The sequence below is a fragment of the Neoarius graeffei genome, chromosome 22 (assembly GCF_027579695.1).
Source record: "Neoarius graeffei isolate fNeoGra1 chromosome 22, fNeoGra1.pri, whole genome shotgun sequence".
In the NCBI taxonomy this organism is placed as follows: Eukaryota; Metazoa; Chordata; class Actinopteri; order Siluriformes; family Ariidae; genus Neoarius; species Neoarius graeffei.
Genome location: NC_083590.1, coordinates 28,636,970 through 28,659,181, shown reverse-complemented (window position 1 = coordinate 28,659,181; position 22,212 = coordinate 28,636,970). Strand labels below are relative to the sequence as shown.

General features: G+C 40.0%; 1 protein-coding gene across 1 annotated transcript in view; it reads right to left on the bottom strand.

The window, feature by feature from the left end:
• necab1 (N-terminal EF-hand calcium binding protein 1) overlaps window positions 1–22,212 on the bottom strand; it is a 96,544-nt gene that overhangs the window by 2,020 nt on the left and 72,312 nt on the right. Inside the window, exons 7-10 of the mRNA XM_060904052.1 lie at window positions 20,938–21,059; window positions 20,307–20,383; window positions 18,913–18,966; window positions 208–320 (exon numbers count right to left, since the gene is read on the bottom strand). Coding sequence (XP_060760035.1) covers window positions 208–320; window positions 18,913–18,966; window positions 20,307–20,383; window positions 20,938–21,059 — 366 coding nt within the window. The remainder of the gene's footprint in view (window positions 1–207; window positions 321–18,912; window positions 18,967–20,306; window positions 20,384–20,937; window positions 21,060–22,212) is intronic.

The following is a 22,212-nucleotide window of genomic DNA, read 5'->3' as shown; positions in this document are numbered from 1 at the left end:
AGTTTCTTCACCATGCTGTAACTGACACGTGAACCTTCTTAACCTCTTTGATGCCAGCCCATGTGAAAGCTTAGAAATTTAGACTGAAATATTTATTGCAACCCAACATGTCTCAAATGTCGCTTTGACAAAAGAACCCTTTTTGACATGTGATATTTATAAGCATTCAGATATGACACAGGGGCCGAGATGGAGGAGTATACTCACTGGAGGCTGCCTGTCTGGACACTGGCACAATCAACATACTGACGCAAAGCCAAGCGGAACTCCTCCAGCTCGTCCTCCATCACGGACAGCTGCCTCTGCACCATCAGAATGTGCTAAAAAGAGAACAAATGGAGATGAATACAAGAGCCATCATGTTCTAAACCTGCATCTTAGCACAGTAGAACATTTTCTTTTTATATTTTTAACTCCTTCCTGTAAGAATTAAAGGCAACAGTTTATTTGAATGAACGCATCCACCCATCCAACCTTTCATTATCTATACTGCTTCTCCGTCAGGGTCACTGGGAAAGCAATCCCAGCTGACTTTGGGTAAAAGACAGGGTACACCCTGGGAAGGTCACCAATCTACAGTACAGTGTCTTGCTAAAGTATTCATCTCCCTTGGTGTTTGTCCTGTTTTGTCGCATTACAAGCTGGAATTAAAATGGATGGGATGGGATGGGAGGTGAGCACCATTTGATTTACACAACACCCCTACCACTTTAAAGGTGCAAATTGTTTCTTTATTGTGACACAAACAATAATTAAATTAAAATCCATTTTAATTCCAGCTTGTAATGCGACAAAACAGGACAAACAGCAAGGGGAACGAATACTTTTGCAAGACACTGTATCTCAGGGTTAACACAGAGATAAACAACTCTGTGGCCAATTTAGAGTAGTCAGTTGACCTAAGCTACATGTCTTTGGACCATGGGAGGAAACTGGAGCACCCGGAAGAAACCCACACAGGCACGAGCAGAACATACAAACTCCAAATAGAAAGGCCCCAGTAGACCATGAGGTTTGAACCCAGAACCTTCTTGCTTTCAGTTGACAGTGTTAATCGCTGCACCACCCTTTTAATGAACACATCTAGGGCTAATTAAGGTCTTGTTCTTTTTGAGTTTTAGTTTGTTTTTATTTTTTTTAATTAAGGTCCTGTTCTTCCCAAATTAAACACTTGGGAAAGGTTTATTTTCTATAAATTAGTCTTCATATTTGAGATTTGTTTGAGATCTGTTATGTGAAAGTTACTAATAAATGCATTTTTACTTGTGATAACATGCATTAAACACTTTGTTCATCCCTGGTTATGCAAATTATTAAGCATGAATGAAGCATGAATGAATTATAGTCATGTATAATTGAGATTATTCTATCTACATTCACTGGATATGAGCAATCGTGTGCTCTGATTGGCTACCCCACTACTAGGATATCAGCTCATATACCGTGGGTAGAGAAAAACAAAATGGCGGCGCATGTTGCTGAACCAACCAAGGACGAAATTAAAACTCCACTTGAAAACAAAACCCCAAAAAAATTAAAAAAAAGCAACAAAATATGGAATGAAAGTATTTGATGGTATGGGTTTTTTTCAAGAATTATTATTATTATAATAGCATTTTTCACAAATTGCTCCTGTCATTTCACCGGTTTGTTTACATTCTAAGAGGAAATTATTTTGTCGGACATTTTGTATAAAGTTTTTATTCATCGAATTTGCAAAAAATAAAAATGCTCTGTTTCTCAAAATCCAGTGAATGCGGATATAATAAAACAGTTATTCCACTCGATCTCGTCATACATACACTACCGTTCAAAAGTTTGGGGTCACTTTGAAATGTCCTTATTTTTGAAAGAAAAGCACTGTTCTTTTCAATGACGATCACTTTAAACTAATCAGAAATCCACTCTATACATTGCTAATGTGGTAAATGACTATTCTAGCTGCAAATGTCTGGTTTTTGGTGCAATATCTCCATAGGTGTATAGAGGCCCATTTCCAGCAACTCTCACTCCAGTGTTCTAATGGTACAATGTGTTTGCTCATTGCCTCAGAAGGCTAATGGATGATTAGAAAACCCTTGTACAATCATGTTAGCACAGCTGAAAACAGTTGAGCTCTTTAGAGAAGCTATAAAACTGACCTTCCTTTGAGCAGATTGAGTTTCTGGAGCATCTCATTTGTGGGGTCGATTAAATGCTCAAAATGGCCAGAAAAATGTCTCGACTATATTTTCTATTCATTTTACAACTTATGGTGGTAAATAAAAGTTTGACTTTTCATGGAAAACACAAAATTGTCTGGGTGACCCCAAACTTTTGAATGGTAGTGTAGATTATAACCAACTTAGTGCTACGCGCCTCAGCTATCAGCTCATGTACGACTTGATTTCGTGGAATAACTGTTAAATGTGTCGTTTCTGCACACTCAGCGAAGAAAAATTTAAATGTCATGTTTGAAAATAAATGTAACCATGACTTCACTCATTCATAGGAATAGGTCTTCTCGATGGTACATTCATCATTAAATAATTAACAGAGCGAGATGCTTGCAGGGAAGAAAATGTGACTCAGGCTACATCCACATGACAACGGCAACGAGATGTTATTTAAAAAAATATCGCGTCCAAATGGGCAACGATCAGTAAAATATCAGGTCCATATGGCAACGCAACGCTTGCTGAAAACGATGCAATACACATGCCACACCTCTAGGGGCGCTGTAAGACGGTCCCTTCGGAGACACCAGAACAATAGAAGAAGTAAGGACGCATGCGCATAAACTATTATGCGCGAGACTTCATATTAGCCACAAAGTCAGAAAAATCTGTTCGTAAAATTACATTATAATGACCAAATACAATGAAAAGTATTTTTCCAGTCTCACCTGTGAAAGGTAATCCCATGTGATCTCGTTTGGACGGCAAACCTGTTGGTACAGTTAAACGCAGCTAATCTTTATTCTCCGCTTTGACCTATCCAATATGGCGGCGAGGATGACGTATGATTCTACGCGGAAGGCGGCGTCTTTAATGGTCCGGAATAAATTGAATGCTACACGTTGATGGATTAATTTGTTGTTTCTCACCTGTGAAAGGTAATCCCATGTGATCTCGTTTGGACGGTAAACCTGTTGGTACAGTTAAACGCAGCACATGAATCTTTATTCTCCGCTTTGACCTATCCAATATGGCGGCGAGGATGACATATGATTCTACGCGGAAGGGGGCGTCTTTAATGGTCCGGAATAAACTGAATGCTACACGTTGATGGATTAATTTGCTCTTCTACGCCCTTTTTGAGGAATGTATTGTCGGACTTAAACCAACATCTGAAGAGGTGAGATCGCTCCTTTTTTTCCCTATTTTTGCTGGCGGGATTGACTCTGCCCTAAGGGCAGAGTCTCTCTCTCTCTCTCTCTCTCTCTCACTTTGCACCATTACACAATAAATATTCACAGTGAAAATATTTTGTAAGCGCGTTTCATGAACCAAGTTATAGGATTTGTTGACAACTCGCATCGAGTTCGTTACACTTCTACTCGGCGTGAAGCACTCACAGTCATGTGGTTGTGATGTCATCGTAAACAAATCCATTCTACTCATCCAGACGACTTCACAATGGCAACGTTGCCAGATCTTTCCACTCTGGAACCCGTTCTCAAAAAGATTGCGTTTTGGGCACCCAAAACGCCGGTGCCATGTGGACGCCAGGCCTAAACGATAAGCAATTGTATCGGAGTCACCTGAATCCGTTGCCGTGTGGACAGGGCCTTAGACAAGTGCTGCCAGATCAATATTCTTATTCTGAGATGATTTGGGAGAATAGACAACAATCATTGATGGATATTGGACTTATGGGACCTAGAGGGAAGAAACAGACATGTAGTATAGTGACAGCAGCTGGCAGACAGGACAAAGAATGAGGCTGGTGACGTGTGTAAACACCAAGAACGATGAGCATCATACAGTATATTGTCCACAGATACAGCCGATACTATGTGAACAAAAGGGAGTTGTAAGTACAGAAGCTCCAAGCAGGAGTAGAGTATCAGGATGAATGAGGCAGGTTTTATTATATAAACACTGCTTATCAGTCTTCTATCTATGGGCTTAAATGCTTTAACCTCCAGTCACACCAGTTAGAATCTAAAAGCAGCGAGTCCTTGAAGGCAAAAATATCTGATGTGCTTTGTATTTTAATATTGCTCGTTTTGTCTGTGGCAGTAGTTGTAATTAAACTTCAGGTGTTCAAGAACACACGGCTGTCATTGTATGAAATATCATCACCGCGGTTCTTTTATACGTTTCTCTTCCACACTGAGAAATCACTCTGCCGAACATTAATGAGGCACCTGTGGGCTGCTGATAGCCAATTAAAGGGGGAAAGACAGAAAAGTCACAGACCCCACAACATGTCACAAGACTTAAGAGTGTATACGGTACGTATATAGTGCACATTTAAAGATGGGTGACAAATTAAAATGGGGAAAAAAGTGGCTTGTGTAATGTAGGTTGGCATTTTGCTGTCATGGTTTGGCTCCATTTGTCTCCTTAGAGAGAATCACCTTTATACAGTACTACAATGAAGCATTTCTGTTCTGATGGAAATGGTCTCATCCAGTATGACCAAGTCCCCATCCACAGGGAAAGAGGGCTCGGTAATGGCTGGGGTTTGACAGGCAGTGCTGTAACCTGCTAATGGGCAGATCAGGGCTCAACTGAATCAAACAGGAAGTGATAGTCGTCTCCCAGGGGTCAGTGCCCTCGCTGTGGGCACTGGAGTGGTGCCACCTCCCATAAAAATCTACTCCTAGTGCACGATACAAACTGTACACATGACCATATACACTACCGCCAGTCCACAGTCCTTGTCATGTCATATAATCATATGCTCATCTGCTCACCTACATCATCTCTCACACCATGAGAAATAAAACATGAAGAAATGCTTACACGTGAAATCACTCCCGAAATAAAAAGCAGATTTCACATTCACGTGTGAAGAATAAGATACAGTACATGCACGCCAAACAGTTCTCATACACCTACATTTATGTACAGCAAGAAAACTACCAACACTTGTATACCAGTATCTACAAGTACACACTACTGTGTCTTATGGGTAGAAATCCTGAATAACAGAGCTGGTTGTTTTTTCTAAGTCTACCTCGGGGTCCTAAAACATAGAAAGCGTTTTATTCTATCTACATTCACTGGATATCGCGTGTTCTGATTGGCTACTCTACTATTAGGCAATCAGCTCATATAAGGTCTCATCTCATCTCATTATCTCTAGCTGCTTTATCCTTCTACAGGGTCGCAGGCAAGCTGGAGCCTATCCCAGCTGACTACGGGCGAAAAGCGGGGTACACCCTGGACAAGTCGCCAGGTCATCACAGGGCTGACACATAGACACAGACAACCATTCACACTCACATTCACACCTACGGTCAATTTAGAGTCACCAGTTAACCTAACCTGCATGTCTTTGGACTGTGGGGGAAACCGGAGCACCCGGAGGAAACCCACGCGGACACGGGGAGAACATGCAAACTCCGCACAGAAAGGCCCTCGCCGGCCACGGGGCTCGAACCCGGACCTTCTTGCTGTGAGGCGATAGCGCTAACCACTACACCACCGTGCCGCCCTCATATAAGGCGAGTAGAGAAAAACAAAATGGCGGCACGTGTAGCTGAACCAACTGAGGACAAAATAAGAACTCTACTCGAAAACAAATCCCCCCAAAAAATACAAAAAACCCCAACAAAATATGGAATGAAAGTATTTGATGGTAAGAACGTATCTTTTTTTTTTTCAAGAATTATTATTGAAGCATTTTTCACAAATTGCTACTGTCATTTCACCAGTTTGTTAACATTCATAGACTGGTTCAAAAGCTCAAAGAATACAAGAATAGTTAATTACATAATTGAAATGTCGAAGGAAAAATTAAATAAATGCCTAAAGTTGTTCTACACCTCGGCACGATAGCAAGGCGGCACTTTCTACAAAAAAACAACACTAAAGTCCATTCGTGCAGCCATCGATAGGTTTTTAAGAAGTCCACTTAAGTGGAAATTATTTTGTCGGACATTTTGTATAAAGTTTTTATTTATCGAATTTGCAAAAAAAATGCTCTGTTTCTCAAAATCCAGTGAATGTGGATAGAATAAAACAGTTATTCCACTCAATCTCATCGTACATGGCTTATAGCCAACTCGGCTATCGGCTCATATATGACTCGATTTCATGGAATAACTTAATTATTCATCCTGATGTTTATTCACCACCCAGAAGGCCACTGTTCTTATTTTTGTCACTGTATGTTCTACTGTATGACACCCACACAAACACACTGCGAAGTGTAATAGCTACATTTTTTTATCTATCTATCTATCTATCTATCTATCTATCTATCTATCTATCTATCTATCTATCTATCTATCTATCTCACACACACACACACACACACACAGGCAAAACACTCATAGGTTACATCATAGCCTGTTTTAATCACTGACAAAAGACAAATTTATGACAATGGCCAATTAAGCCTTGCTCGGAGAAGAACATTTCATGAGGCATAAATGATTTATCTGTTTATCCTCCTCCACTATGCACATACATATTCTCTCTCTCTCACACACACACATTTTTGTACTTCTATCTTTGTAGGGACATTCATTTCATTGACATAATGCATTCCCTATCCCCTTAACCATCACTACTAAATGTCTAACCTCAACCCCAACCCTTACCCCAACTCTCACCTAAACCTAATTCTAACCTGAACCCTAAAGCTAAGTCTTAACCCTCAAACAGTCCTTTGAAGAAATGAGGACCAGCCAAAATGTCCTCACTACTGAAAAATGTCCTAACTCATCTCATCTCATTATCTCTAGCTGCTTTATCCTTCTCCAGGGTCGCAGGCAAGCTGGAGCCTATCCCAGCTGACTACGGGCAAAAGGCGGGGTACACCCTGGACAAGTCGCCAGGTCATCACAGGGCTGACACATAGACACAGACAACCATTCACACTCACATTCACACCTACAGTCAATTTAGAGTCACCAGTTAACCTAACCTGCATGTCTTTGGACTGTGGGGGAAACCGGAGCACCCGGAGGAAACCCACGCGGACACGGGGAGAACATGCAAACTCCGCACAGAAAGGCCCTCGCCGGCCACGGGGCTCGAACCCGGACCTTCTTGCTGTGAGGCGACAGCGCTAACCACTACACCACCGTGCCGCCTTGTCCTAACTCTGTTGGTAAAAAATGTATTCCGGTCCTCGTTATGTAGTGAATAGGAGTACGCACACAAACACACACACAGTTATATATCTGGTTAATTTTCTTCCTCTCACTGTGTTTATAGTACCAAGACGTGTCCAGAATTACAACAAAATATTAAAAGGGTTTACAGTATATCACAGGTTGAAGCATGAAATAAATAATTTGGTTTCATAAATGAAAGGACACTCCGATAAGGAAAAAAGGTATAAAAAGAGATCTGTAGTTTCTCCTAGACAGCAAGAAGATCAAATGAAAGTATAATGGAGATATCAGTTTAAGTCTCAGCTTTTTCTCCTGAGACAAAAGACCCCAGTAATTTCACATGTACAAGGTGTGGCTATTAAATACCGAGACTAATGCTGTAATTCAGTTTTAATAAAGAAAAATTACGCTTCTTTTCCCCTTCTGCAACTACACACTGATCAAAGTCTTCTTTTATTAGTTGTCTGAGAAGCTCCATTGCTCCATCGACTCAAAACTGGTTCCCGTGAGTGCAGATTTGATTTTAGGAGGAAAAGAAAGTGCACATGGTGCTAGATCATGTGAATAGGGAGGGTGGTCAAGTACTGCGATGCGTTTCTCAGCTAAAAACTGCTTCAGTGAGAGTGTGGAGAGTGCTGGCACATTGTCCTGGTGAAGGATGAATCCACTTTCCCACAGCTGTGGCCTCTTTCTTCTGACCCTTTCTAGAAAAGTTTCTACGCTTTGTTTGTAATAGTGTTGGTTCACCAGTGCTCCATCTGGAACCCGATTCTCCATAATAATGCCCTTAAATAGGCATATCAAGTAAAAATTCAAATTCAATCCAAATTGCTTGAAACTGCTCTCATTGGTTTCAGAATTGAATGCAGAACAACATATTTTGTACAGAATTAAAATATGCTTATTCGTTCTTGAGATATTACAAATCAAAGATTGAAAAAAGAACCGGCTTAATTTTTAGAAAACTGCCATAATATTCTGTATGAGGATAACTTTTCAAGATATTTACATGGAAATTAGCAGGCACAATGATGGTTGTATACTGAATATAAAGTTTGAAAAATTAGTGAAAATATTTAATTAGTGTTGATTATGCTAATTAGGTAAACTGTTAAATCAGTACACTCAGTAAAAAAAAGTAATAAAAGATTATTACTAATACCCTCTTTGTGCTCTGTAGGGCTTTGTATTTCTCAAAAGAAAGGCCTACTAGTGTTTATATTAAAGAATATAAATGATAATATTCACAGCTTTCAAGGCGAATCTCGAAAAAACTCTGTGATCCGCATCCAGTAAACAATTCACAGTAACTGAATTGAAATTGACACTCGTGTTTCTGACTTCTGTTTCCTAAAATATCATTCTGACCACTAAGATCTCAATATTTTTCATCAAAACAACTACAGTTATATTATAAAATAGTTAATTATTTACATGAATCAGTTTGATTTGAAAAAATAAGTAGGTAAAGCGATGAAAACTCACTTCAAAGTCTCCCGTGAATCATAGCATCAAAACTAGCCGGCAGAAAACTTTGCTGAATACTTCATCAGAAACAGTGAGAGCGAGAGAACATCCCTATAAAAGTTATCTGATTGATATTCACGAGTAATCCAGTCAGAAACCGATCAGAAGAGAGAGAGAGAGAGAGCCTGAGTGCTTTCCCGTGACTCAAAACGCACCGGCAGTTTCCCGACGTTCCGCGAGCAGAGAGTGAACTCTGTTGTACCGACTTCAACCTGCCGTTACTCCCAAAGTACTGAACAGATCTTAATCAGATACATTTCTTTGGAAAGCAGAGATTATAAGGTTTTTAATGATAGTATTCACAATAGAAAATATTTAAGAGTTAAGCAATGACAGATTTGGAAACTTAGATGAGCGTCTGCATGCACAAGTTTCACACCACGGCCAGCGAGTGTCTGATATGCGTACTATAATGTCAAAGAAGACAATCAGCATGACCTTGAACTTGGATGTGTTTGTCAAGCTTTCTTCATCTTTGATGACGAAGGTATTTTCCAGTCCATTGGCTGCCATTTTGTCACAGGATCGTGCTGGAAGATCCAAGTTTCATCGCATGATTGTTTTCTTTAACATTATGGGCGTACTTGTGGAGAATTGGGATCCAGATGGAGTAACAGTGAACCAACTGTTCCAGAAGTGAAGAAGAAAACGTCACAGTTTCTGAGACAACTGATGGAAGAAGATCAACTGCACTGCTTTTATCAGTGGAAGACCAGAATGCAGTGGTGTGTAATTGTAGACAGGAATATACTGAAGGGGAAAGGAACTGAAATGTACATTTTCTTCATTAAAATTGAATTACAGTACAGGATTAGTCTCGTGATTTAATAGCCACACCTCTTATGTCTTCTCTTGAGTTTTCTCAAATCTGTTGTTCATGAAATTCATTCAATACCAAGATACACAGTTTATGTCCGACTCACTATTATGTCGAAGTATATTTGAAGAGAAACACTAGTGTATTTTTTGATATGCTCAGGGGTGCACATAACTGGTACGCAGGTACGCATGCGCAGCGAAAATGAGAAATCCGTAACATCACGTGTGTCGCTACGGCGCATTTGCATACCTGACAATTACCGACATCAGAGATCTTGTCTACACGAAGCTATGTCTAAAAAACAAAAGACAGTAAGCAGCTTTTTTGGCGTTTCACCAACACCAAAGAAACAACAAACTGAGCCAGAGCCAAAGAAAAGGTTTTTTCTGAAAAGTGGCTCCAAGATGTGCAGTGGCTTGATGTTAATGAGGAGCGCACTGAAATGTGGTGCAAGATTTGCCGCTCGCATCCACAGCTAGCAGACAAAACAGGTGCGTTTTATAAGGGCTCAAAGAATTTCAATCATCCTTTATTTGATAAACACGAAAAGAGCAAGGAGCACATGAATGTGGCAAAAGCCATTGCTAATAAACAAGCTAGTCAAGAAGAAATTTCCACTCGTCCACTTGCCAAATGGCGAGACAAGCTAAATGAAGAACAACGGCAAGCCCTGTGTAATATTTTGCTCCTTGCCTTTCATAAGGCTAAACACACACGTCCCATGTCTTCCTATTCTGAGGATATTACTTTACTGAAGCGGCTTGGAGTGAATTTCGGAGGTGTTTATCACTCACGTGAAGGAGGCGCACGGATAATGCAGAGCATCGCACATACTATCAGTGGGGAGTTAAGAGAAAAGTTGCAGTCTGCTGAATTTTGGGGGCTGCTTTTTGATGGATCTGAGGACATCACAAAAACCGAGCAGGAAATCGTTTACATCGTGTCTGTGTCCAGCAACGGAGAATTTACGTCGGACTTTCTTGGATTGATTGAACTGGGTGCTAACCGAACCGCGCAGGCTATAACAGATGGACTTGTGAGGCTTTTCCATGACGCAGGCTTGGATGACTGGACAACGAAGTTGCTGTGAAGGGGCTGCTGTTAACGTCGGTACGTACAACGGTGTTGTGCCAAAACTACGACAACTTGTGGCGGTAGAAAACTCTCTTGTGCATATTCTGTGCACTGCATACACATTGGAGAACTGCGCAAAATCAGCTGATCGCAATGTTCCTTACTGTGAGACATTTAATCACTCTGTGGTCAAGCTGCTGCAGTTTTATTTACAAAAAGGTGGAGCAAAAAACACTGCGGCACTGAAGAAATTGTGTGAAGAAAATGGCATCTCCTTTGTGAAACTGGGCAAGTTTCATAATATCAGATGGTCTGCATGGAGACATGAAACACTTAAAAATATCAAGACTATTGCCAGCCATTAAAATGCAACTGGCCACGAGTGATAACAGTGAACATGTCTGCACAGAGCGTTTTCAGTGTTTTCTGGCCAACATGCTTGATATTGGCAACATTTTGAAGACCACATCCATTAGGTTTCAGAAGGAAAAGCTGACCATTGGAGAATGTAAGGATGAACTCATGGTGGCTATTGGACAGTTCACACTTCTGCTTGATAGTGAAGGCCACCACAGCAGCACACAAACTGTTTCTAATGCTGATGCTGACAGAGACAAGTCAAACTTACTCAGGGGATTAATTGAACAGTTTGAAATCAGATTTGACTCCCTCAAGTCATGTGATCATTTCTTAGTATTTGATCCTTCAACATGGCCTCAGGAAATGCAAGAACTCCACCGTTTTGGCAACACAACAGTTTGCAGCATTCTTTAGAAATACGGTATGAGGCCACCTTGAAACTTGACAGAGACACCACTGTGAGAGAACGGATGCGCTTAAAGCAGGCAGGAAAACGCTTGGGAGCCTCCTCTGTGTATGACTTGATTCAAATAGTAAATACAAGTGGCCCAGATGATTACTCCAACATCAATAAGTTGGTTAAACTGTCTCTTACACTGCCTTTAAGCAGTGCAGCTTGCGAGAGGGGATTCTCACATCTCAACATCATAAAAACCAAGTACAGATCTCGTCTGTCACCTGCTCATCTCTCAGCCTTGATGCACATTCACCTGTCAAAAAAGACCACAGAGACATTTGACCCAAAGCCAGCTGTTGACCTCTGGATGGAGACAGCTGCTCGGAGGCTCAATCAGAGACAGGAAGGCGAATCTTCATCATCCACCACGCAGGAAACTGAAGCAGAGGACAGTGGGGGGGAGACTGAGAACGACAGTGAGGAAGACTGCACTTATTAGGACCACGCGCCGCAGGGGTGAGTACTAAACACTATCCCCTGGTACTCATCTGAGTAATTCACAAAAAAAAGTTATGTGCACCCCTGGATATGCTTGTTTAAATAGTTGGAAAATATACACTAGTGTTAGTATCAATTTGCTAGCTTTTACACTTATACTTTTACAGAAGTAAACTAGGTGCCAGGTATTCCATATGCAAACTACTATTGTAGTTGTAGATGTAGGAATACAGATATTACAAAAAGGATTTGAGTATGGTAAATACTCAGGTCTACTTATTTATTATCCATTTTCAATTATTTGTTTTTATGAGCAAGTTTTAATCCAGTAACATTATACTAATATGTTAAAAATGCATTTTTATTAAGCATGTACAATTGTATTTGGAAAAGAGACTCCAATTAGATTTGAGTTAAATATTGAGTAAACTTGACATTTTAAGGTGATTTTAATTTCATAATGATACTACAAGCTCATTTGGTAGCTACAAAGATGGACATTTAGATATTTTAAGGGCAATATTAACTAGTCAGCTAGTTACCAACCTGAAGATAAATTGTTTGTTTTACATCAGAAAAATATTAGCTAGTTAGCTAATTAACAACATGGAGAGTTAGCTGTTTTACCTGAGGGCAATATTAGCTAGTTAGCTAGCTAGCAATATGGAGATTCAGTTGTTGGTTTTACATTTTAAAAATTAGCTATTTACCTAGACACCAACATGGATATTTAGTTGTTTTACATAATTGCAATATTAGCTAGTCAGCTATCTAGCAACATGAAGATTTGGCTGTTTGTTTTACATAAAAAAATATTAACGTTAGCTAGCTACCAACAGGGAGATTTAACTGTTTTACCTAAGGGCAATATTAGCTGGTTAGCTAGCTAGCAACATGGAGATTCAGTTGTTTATTTTACCTAAGAACAATAATAGCCAGTTAGCTAGCTACTAACATGGATATTTAGCCATTTTACATATTTGCAGTATTAGGTAGATGGCTAGCAACATGAAGATTAAGCTGTTTGTTTTCCATAGCTAGCTAACAACATATAGATTTTGTGGGTTTACATAAAGAGAATATTAGCTAGCAACCAACAGGGAGAGTTTTTGGTTAACATAATGACAAAGTTAGCTTGTTAGCTGTCTATCAACATGGAAATTATGTTGTTAAACCTATGCACAATATTAGCCAGTTAACAAGTTACCAATATGGATATTTAGTTGTTTTACATCACTATATTCCTTTCCCTCACATATATATATATATATATATATATATATATATATATATATATATATATATATATACATTTTGACTTTTTTTTTTCTCTAAGATTTTGGATAAAGCAATAGGTCTTGTTGAATTTGTATTCAAGTGTAACCTTAAGTCGTAGTTCCAGCTCATTGTCAATCTGCACATGTGAATCCTTACATTTGTCATTTTTTGTTTTAGGATTTTTTGTGTTGGTGTTTTTCTGCACTTTCACAATCTGCCATTCAATACGCATGCTCTTATTGTTTTTCCTGAAGCATTTAACTTCACAGTTTATGACATATTGTAACCACATATTGTTTTGGTGGTGATGTTTTTCATCTCATCTCATCATCTCTAGCTGCTTTATCCTGTTCTACACAGGCAAGCTGGAGCCTATCCCAGCTGACTACGGGCGAAAGGCGGGGTACACCCTGGACAAGTCGCCAGATCATTACAGGGCTGACACATAGACACAGACAACCATTCATACTCACATTCACACCTACGGTCAATTTAGAGTCACCAGTTAACCTAACCTGCATGTCTTTGGACTGTGGGGGAAACCGGAGCACCCGGAGGAAACCCACGTGGACACGGGGAGAACATGCAAACTCCACACAGAAAGGCCCTCGCCGGCCACGGGGTTCGAACCCGGACCTTCTTGCTGTGAGGCGACAGCGCTAACCACTACACCACCGTGCTGCCCCATGATGTTTTTCAATTTTTTTTAAAAATGGCTTAAAATAGTTTTTGCACAAATAGAGATATTTAAATACCATAATATTGGCTGGCTTTTTTTATGGTATATCAGATGTATTCCATTCAACTAGCATGATATTAAACGAGTCAAAGATGAGTTCAATATCATGCTAGCTGAATAGAATATATCTGATATATCATGAAAAAGCCATTATTATTATTATTATACACATTCCTTTCGGCCCTGTGATGACCTGGCGACTTGTCCAGGGTGTACCCCGCCTTTCGCCCGTAGTCAGCTGGGATAGGCTCCAGCTTGCCTGCGACCCTGTAGAAGGATAAAGCGGCTAGAGATAATGAGATGAGATGAGACATTCCTTTCGGGTGTTCAACGCATCTTTCTCTTTCAAAATTCTCTCAGAATCTCATCTCATTCTCTAGCCGCTTTATCCTTCTACAGGGTCGCAGGCAAGCTGGAGCCTATCCCAGCTGACTACGGGCAAAAGGCGGGGTACACCCTGGACAAGTCGCCAGGTCATCACAGGGCTGACACATAGACACAGACAACCATTCACATCTACGGTCAATTTAGAGTCACCAGTTAACCTAACCTGCATGTCTTTGGACTGTGGGGGAAACCGGAGCACCCGGAGGAAACCCACGCGGACAACATGCAAACTCCGCACAGAAAGGCCCTCGCCAGCCCCGGGGCTCGAACCCAGGACCTTCTTGCTGTGAGGCGACAGTGCTAACCACTAACCACCGTGCCGCCCTCTCTCAGAATCTTCTGTATTTAACAAAGCAAACCTGGCGGCCATGTTTGTTTACAAATTGTCACAGTCACTCGCTAGCACGGAAGTTTTACGTCTCCAATGTGTCTCTTTTCCAGCTTTTCGATGTCCATTGGTAAGTTTTTCTCTTGTAAATATGCATGAAGAATATCATTGAATGAATGAATGAAGTTTTGGGAGCCTTTCAGGTGTTCAACATGTCTTTCTCTTTCTAGTCCGGTTCCTTATTATCAAATTTTGACTTTAGTGGGAAGTTTTTGGGGATTATGTAAATTATACATTTTTGGAAAGGTTATTATATAAGGAGTCAGAAAATCAATGTTGGCATTTTTTCAGATGCCTCTGTGGCGGCCATATTGAACTTTTAAAAATGGCCGCCTTAAAAGTTTAATTTGTGATATCTCAGCTTCTGAAAAAGCTAGAATGTTGATTTTAACTGCTAAACCCACATTTTCAGGGTCAGGGAATCAAATGGTGCAAGGTACACTTCACCATATTAACCCTTTAATGCATGAATAGGTAAAAAATGACACTGTGTGGTTGTTTTCTTGCAATATCTTTGTGATGAAAAGATGAAAGATGAAAAGATTTCATATTCCAGCTTTCCTTCAAAAAATTAAGTTTTTTTTTAAATCACTCATTTAATATTCATTGGGGGAATGACTACAAAGTCATGCACATTGCAAGCCTATTGGAATGGTTGCTGAGAGTAATCCACACATAAAGTAGTTCCTGTTGAAAGATTTTGTTTACAGTGATGTTTTGAGCTGCTCTTCATCAGGCTTGCTATAGCCTATAAGAAGTGTCATCAAGAGCATTGTTTTACAGAGGAACACATGCACAGTAAGTATGCTAATTTTACCTTTGAAAATATGTTATACAACATGTTTATACATGTTGTATAACATATTTAATATATAATATACAACAACATATTTATACATATAGGCTATGGCTACAGCTAACTAAGCAAGCTAATATTACTGTATGATGTGTCATTTGCTCTTCAGACTCCTGATATCCTGATATAGTTGTTGTGAAATACACAATATATAACATATTTCAGTACATTAGCTGTATCATTTCTCAAGAATATGTTTAAAGAGCATCTGGTGCCTATTATCTTAACTTTAGCTCAGAGTGTTATATTTCAACAACATATACATTTATGACTGCTGCTAACAGGTCACTAAGATTACTGTACAGTAATGTGTCATTGTCATACAGTTTATTTTTTTCCGTACAAATTGGCCTATGATATAGTTAAAAACTAGGCTACTGAATGTAGCCAACATTCACAATTATTATGTTGAGAGCATGTGTTATCATGTATCATCAAATTATCTTTTTGTAGTTAGATAATAAGGCTAGCTTGATAATATTTTATGTCTTTGCAGGTGCTAGGCATGAGTGACAAGTCTCAAGATGCACTATGTCAAGATGAGGAAACCATTAACTGGTTGCAATGCATTTTATGCCAGTCTGGTGATAAAAAGAAAGGAGTCCTGATTCAAAACCCTAGATTAGCATCCTATGGGCACATTCTTGAGGTGGTTCAAGAGAGGGCCAGTTTGAACGATGGGGCACATGATGCACAGTTGGTGTTTTTCTCACCAGATACAGATGTTTTAGTGCTAGTCACAGCAAACTATGATCTCCTGTTGAAAAACACATCCATTTCTATGGCCTCTGGTGTTGTGCAGATCGAACCACTGTGGCGAGTTCTAGGCAAAGAAAGAGCGAAGGCTTTGCCAGCCTTTCATGCATTTACTGGGGCAGACAACACAGGAAGGTTCTCCCGCATAGGTAAGGCGACCTGGCTGCAGGTTTTCCTCAAAGCAGATGAATATACTGTCAAAGCTCTGCAGATGCTTTTGGATGAAGCAGATGTGACGGAAGGAATGGTGTCAACCCTGGAATACTTTACATGTGCAGCTTACTCACCCAAGGGGATCAACATCAAGGCAATCCCTCAACTGCGATGGCATCTCTTCTGCAAACATAGGGCAGAGAGTGACAAGCTCCCTCCAACACTTGGAGCTCTGAAGCAGCACATCTTGAGAGTCCATGTCCAAACAAGAGTATGAGCACAGGCAGCCATTGCTCTGCAGGATCCACAGCTGGATCCTCTGCAAAGTGGATACTTTAAAGACTCGGATGGCATGCTCAAGCCAGTGACCACAGAGGTCCTCTCAGCCCCAAAGGCCATCCTTGAGTTGGTTCAATGCAAGTGCAAATCAGATTGCTCTTCTGGGAGGTGCTCCTGCAGAACTAAGGACTTAGCCTGTACTGACATGTGTCAGTGCAGCAGCCAGTGCCAGAACGATGACGATTCCCAAGCCATGATGTATGAAAGCGATGATGATGATGATGATGATGATGATGATGATGATGATGATGATGTATAGAAACAGACTAATTAAAAAGGATGGATATACCATGGTCTAAATGTGCATGTCGACGTCCAACATTCAAGTTTTGTGTTAGCTAATTTTAAACTGTTCAATAAAAGGTTCTCTGAGTTATCTGACCAACTGCTTACAATGTGTATAGTGTGTTTTAACCATATTGTGTATTGCAATGGGATGATGAAAAAAAAACATGGTTTTGTAGTAAAATGGAATATGGAAGGTAAACAACTTCTTATTATAATGAAATAGCAAGAAAACAACCACACAGTGTCATTTTTTACCTATTCATGCATTAAAGGGTTAATATGGTGAAGCGTACCTTGCACCATTTGATTCCCTGACCCTAAAAATGTGGGTTTAGCAGTTAAAATCAACATTCCAGCCTTTTCAGAAGCCAAGATATCACAAATTGAAGTTTTACGGCGGCCATTTTTAAAAGTTCAATATGGCCGCCATAGAGACATGTGAAAAAATGCCAACATTGATTTTCTGACTTCTTATACAATAACCTTTCCAAAAATGTATAATTTACATAATCCCCAAAAAATTACCACTAAAACATATATGGAACCGGACTATTCCCAGCGAACAAAGAAATGGTTCTGTGCATGCGCAGCAGAAAACTTTCTCATTGAATATTTGCATCAGCTTCAATATGTAACGTCACGTTGTCTTGACAACCATGCAATACCGTAAACCATATTCGATGCTCATTCTCCATTGGGTAGAGGGGCATAATACATGTAGGATAAGCGATATGCTAACAATATTGCATGCTATCAAACCAAATGAGTGAAACCTGCTAGAAGGGAATAGAACACGTTTTTATTCCATGGACAAAGTGTCCTGTATGTATTTTGGCATATTATATGGGACTGTTTTTAAATGGAGGAATATAAACTTAATTTTGTATATGTGTGTATGGGATATGAATCATTTGTAATACAAACTAATTCTAATAGATAATAATCTTTTTTAGTATAAATACGCAGGTGATTACAGAAAATTGGTCACATTGGTCGAGAAATACACACATTGGTCGAGAAATTCTGACTATTTCTCGATAATCACCTCGAGCGACTCGGCAAAATGGCGGCCGATCGCTTTGTCACCGTAAGTGAGGAAGAATTAGAAATGATGAAAGAAAATGTTGTTCCTAAAAGCACTAAAGTTGCTATGAAGTTTTATCTAAAACTACTCAAAGGTAAGGTGGAGTTGTGATTTATTTTATTGATTTCAAAACAAAGTATTTTATGTGACTCGGCGTAGATAAGTGATACAAGTCTGCGCTGCGCTGTTATTACATTTGCATGCTGTTTTTTTAAATAAATGATTTTTTTAAATATGATGTGTGTGTGTGTGTGTGTGTGTGTGTGTGTGTGTGTGTGTGTGTGTGTGTGAGAGAGAGAGAGAGAGAGAGAGAGAGAGAGAGAGAGAGAGAGAGAGAGAGAGCAAAAGCATATTCAGTTTGATGTTTGTAAACACCATGAGCACATTCTCACACATTCTGCTGCTCAGCATGGATCTTCACAGGCGGTCAAGTGCTGCTCAGGTCTATTTGTACTGCTCTCTCTTATACACACATACAGAGGGAGATAACAGTCTCTCAAGCCTGCCGTGTGAGACAAAATACAAAACACTTTCTGAATGATGGAATTGACAAATGAAAGGAATAGCAACAGACAGAGATGAAAAACAGAAAAACTTGAGAGCTGCATGGTTTCCTAGACAACAGCGTAGAGAGGGTGTAGTAATGGTTGTGATTACTGAGGGAGCACAGAGAGAAGCTGGAAATGAGGTACCGATTTAGTGGAGCCTTCTGAGACCTCCTCTTCTACCGGCTCAAGACGCAGCTCCTAACCAAAAAAAAAAAGACATTTAGCGATTTACAATTATAGCCCTGTGTCCTGGGGGAAAACATGAAAAGCCCAGCATCAATTAAGAGGCAAATTGGTGTGAATGAGAATAAAGAGTGAGACGGGGAGGAGAGGGAAGAAAAAAAGAGACAGGGAGAGATAGAGACAGTGGAAAAGATGATGGAGACAGATAGACAAAGGGAGACAGTGAAAGGGAGAGGGAGAAAAAATGGAGGAGACAAAGAAAAATAGCCAAAGTGATGGAGAACTAAAGACAACGAAAGAGTAGAAAAGGAAGACAGAGGGAGAAAGGAGAAAAAGAGAAAGAAAGACAGGTATAAAAGCAGAAGATGAAAAAAGTAAGGGACAAAGACAGAGACTATGGAAGACAGGTGGAGAGACAGAGAGAGAGAGAAATACAGGGAGGGACAACAAAGAAAAGAATGAAAAGAAGAACAAGATAGAGCCAAAGAAAGAAAATGAAAAATTGGGAGAAAGAAAAGAGGAGGGGAAAGATACTTGAATAAAGTCAGAGAGAGAGAGAGAGATAGAGAGAGATGAAGGCAAATAGAAAATAATTGACATACAAAGGAAGAAAGAAAGAAGTGAGACAACATCGGTAAGGAGGATGAAGAATAAAAGAAAGGAAAAAATAATCAAGAAAAAATGAGAAGGAGAGAAAAAGAGGCAGAGGCAAAGGGAAAGATAGAGGGGAGATGAAAAGGGGGAAAGAAACAGACTGAGACAGAGAGAGTGAAACAGATGAAGACGGAAGAACAAGATAGAGACAAACAAATGATGAAAGGGAGAGAAGAAGGGATAGGAAAAAGAGGAAAAGACACAAAGTGAAACAATGAAAGAGAGGAAGTAAAAGAAGAGGGGAGAAAAAGAGCAAGAAAGAAAGAAAGAAAGGAAGGAAGGAGACAAAGAAAGAAAATAAAAGAGGGGGATATGAAACAGGAGATGGATGAAAGTTGGATGGAAAAGAAGGAAGAAAAATGCAGACACAAAGGACAAAAATGAAAGTGAGGAGAATAAAAAGGGGCGAGAAAAGCAAAAGAGACAATGAAAGCGAACGGGGAGAAAAAGAAAAATTGAGAAAGACGATAAAAATGGAAAGAGACTGAAAATTTATGAGAAACAGAGGGAGAAAATGAAGATAGAGAAAGAGAAAAATAAAGCAAGGAATGAGAGATATAAAAAAGGATGAAATGGAGGGAAAGAGATGTAATTTCACAGATCTTAATTACATTGTTTATGGTATGAATCATCAGCCAGTGTGTAATTATGCAGACAATAAAACGACGCAAGCTGCAGCCAGCTCACGTAGAAACTGTTACCTTCTTCTCGAGGCGATCGATCAGCTTCTGCAGTCTGTTTACCTGAGTGATCCACTGACTGTCCTCCTCATACACACCTAGAACGAAAAGACGGTTCAGCAAACAGAGCTCGACCTCTCTCTCCAACAATGTCAACAATCATATGTTTCTTTTTCTTATCCATTTGTACAAAACGTCTCACAAAAAGAGTCCCTGTGTAAGTTGTTACTCCAGAAATGATCATATACTAGAACAGAGAATATTAAAATCCATGACTTGGAATCAGCCAGCAAGCTGCTGTTAAAGAAAATTAATCAACACCTTCTGACCAATCAGATTTATGAATTTACCAATGCTGCGGTATGATGTTTAATAATGGAACAATTCTATATATATACTAATAACTGAAATTCATATACAGTATATACCTGGATTTTATTCTGCTTTACTTCTCAGTCACTTTGTATTAAAGCATCTGCAATGTGAATAATGTCTCTTCACAGGGAATATCAGCTTGCAAAAAAAAAAAAAAAGTGCAAAGGTCTAGTAGATCAATAAAGATTTCCTGTATGAATTCCTTCCTCGCTCCAAGCAGTGCAGGAGCTCTGCTCTACAGTTCTGTGGTGAGCTCTGAAGCTAAGAATAAACACACCTGAACTGACGAGGCTAAGAAGTGGGTTGTTTGGAGACAAGCTGTTATTCCGTTGGAGTCTTCGATTGGATCGCCTTCCTGACCATTGAATCGACAGCACCTCCGGCTTCACGGGCGCCTGCCTATAAATGAGACCACAAAAGCACACGCATGCACACAAACAATGTGTAAAGGTCAGACACAACCAGCTTTATCAAATAAAGTCAAATCTGTCACTCTCGTCTGAGTGATATTCATGTTAATAAATTCTTTACATGCATCATCTGTACAATAAAAAGGATCAACTTTGCATTAAGATGTTCGGATCTTGACGGCATTTGGATATACAGTACATGCATATGTATATAAAGCACATCTATGTAAGGAATGAGTCAAAGTGGTGTAAGCTGTTATAAGAAAATAATGTAGCAGTGACATTGTGGTGTGATGCAGTCTACCACACTGAAGTGTTATTGAACATTATTTTCTAATATAGCAACACATCCCGATGGTGTAGTGGTTAGTACTGTCACCTCACAGCAAGAAGGTTCTGGGTTCAAGCCCAGTGGCCAACAGGGGCCTTTCTGAGGGGAGTTTGCATGTTCTCCCCATGTCTGCATGGGTTTCCTCTGGGTGCTCTGGTTTCCCCCGCAGTCCAAAGACATGCAGGTTCGGCTAATTGGTGGCTCTAAATTGACCGTAGGTGTGAATGTGAGTGTGAATGGTTGTTGTCTCTATGTGTCAGCCCTGTGATGATCTGGCGACTTGTACCCCGCCTCTCACCCATAGTCAGCTGGGATAGGCTCCAGCTTGCCTGCGACCCTGCACAGGATATGTAGTTACGGATAATGGATGGATGGATGGATGGATGGAACACATCCCGAAGTGTTTTATTCTGATAGTAATTTGCCAACAGTTAATTTTTTTTTCATTTATTAAATAATGATTTTTATCCATTTACAGTTATATTTACCATAAGCTGGACTAGTGGTTAGCATGTCCACCTCTCACCTGGAAGATTATAAGTTCTACTTGCAGTCAGATCATACCAAAAACCATCATAAAAATGGAACCTACTGCCATCTGGTGAGGCACACTGCAATACAGATGCGAATACGGAGTCAACCTCTCACAGTTACCAGAGGACCAGCCCCCACTGTAACCCAGGCTATGTAATAGTGGATTTGCACTGTTACATGACCCCATAGCGGTGGCATGGTGGTGTAGTGGTTAGCGCTGTCACCTCACAGCAAGAAGGTCCGGGTTTGAGCCCCGTGGCCGGCGAGGGCCTTTCTG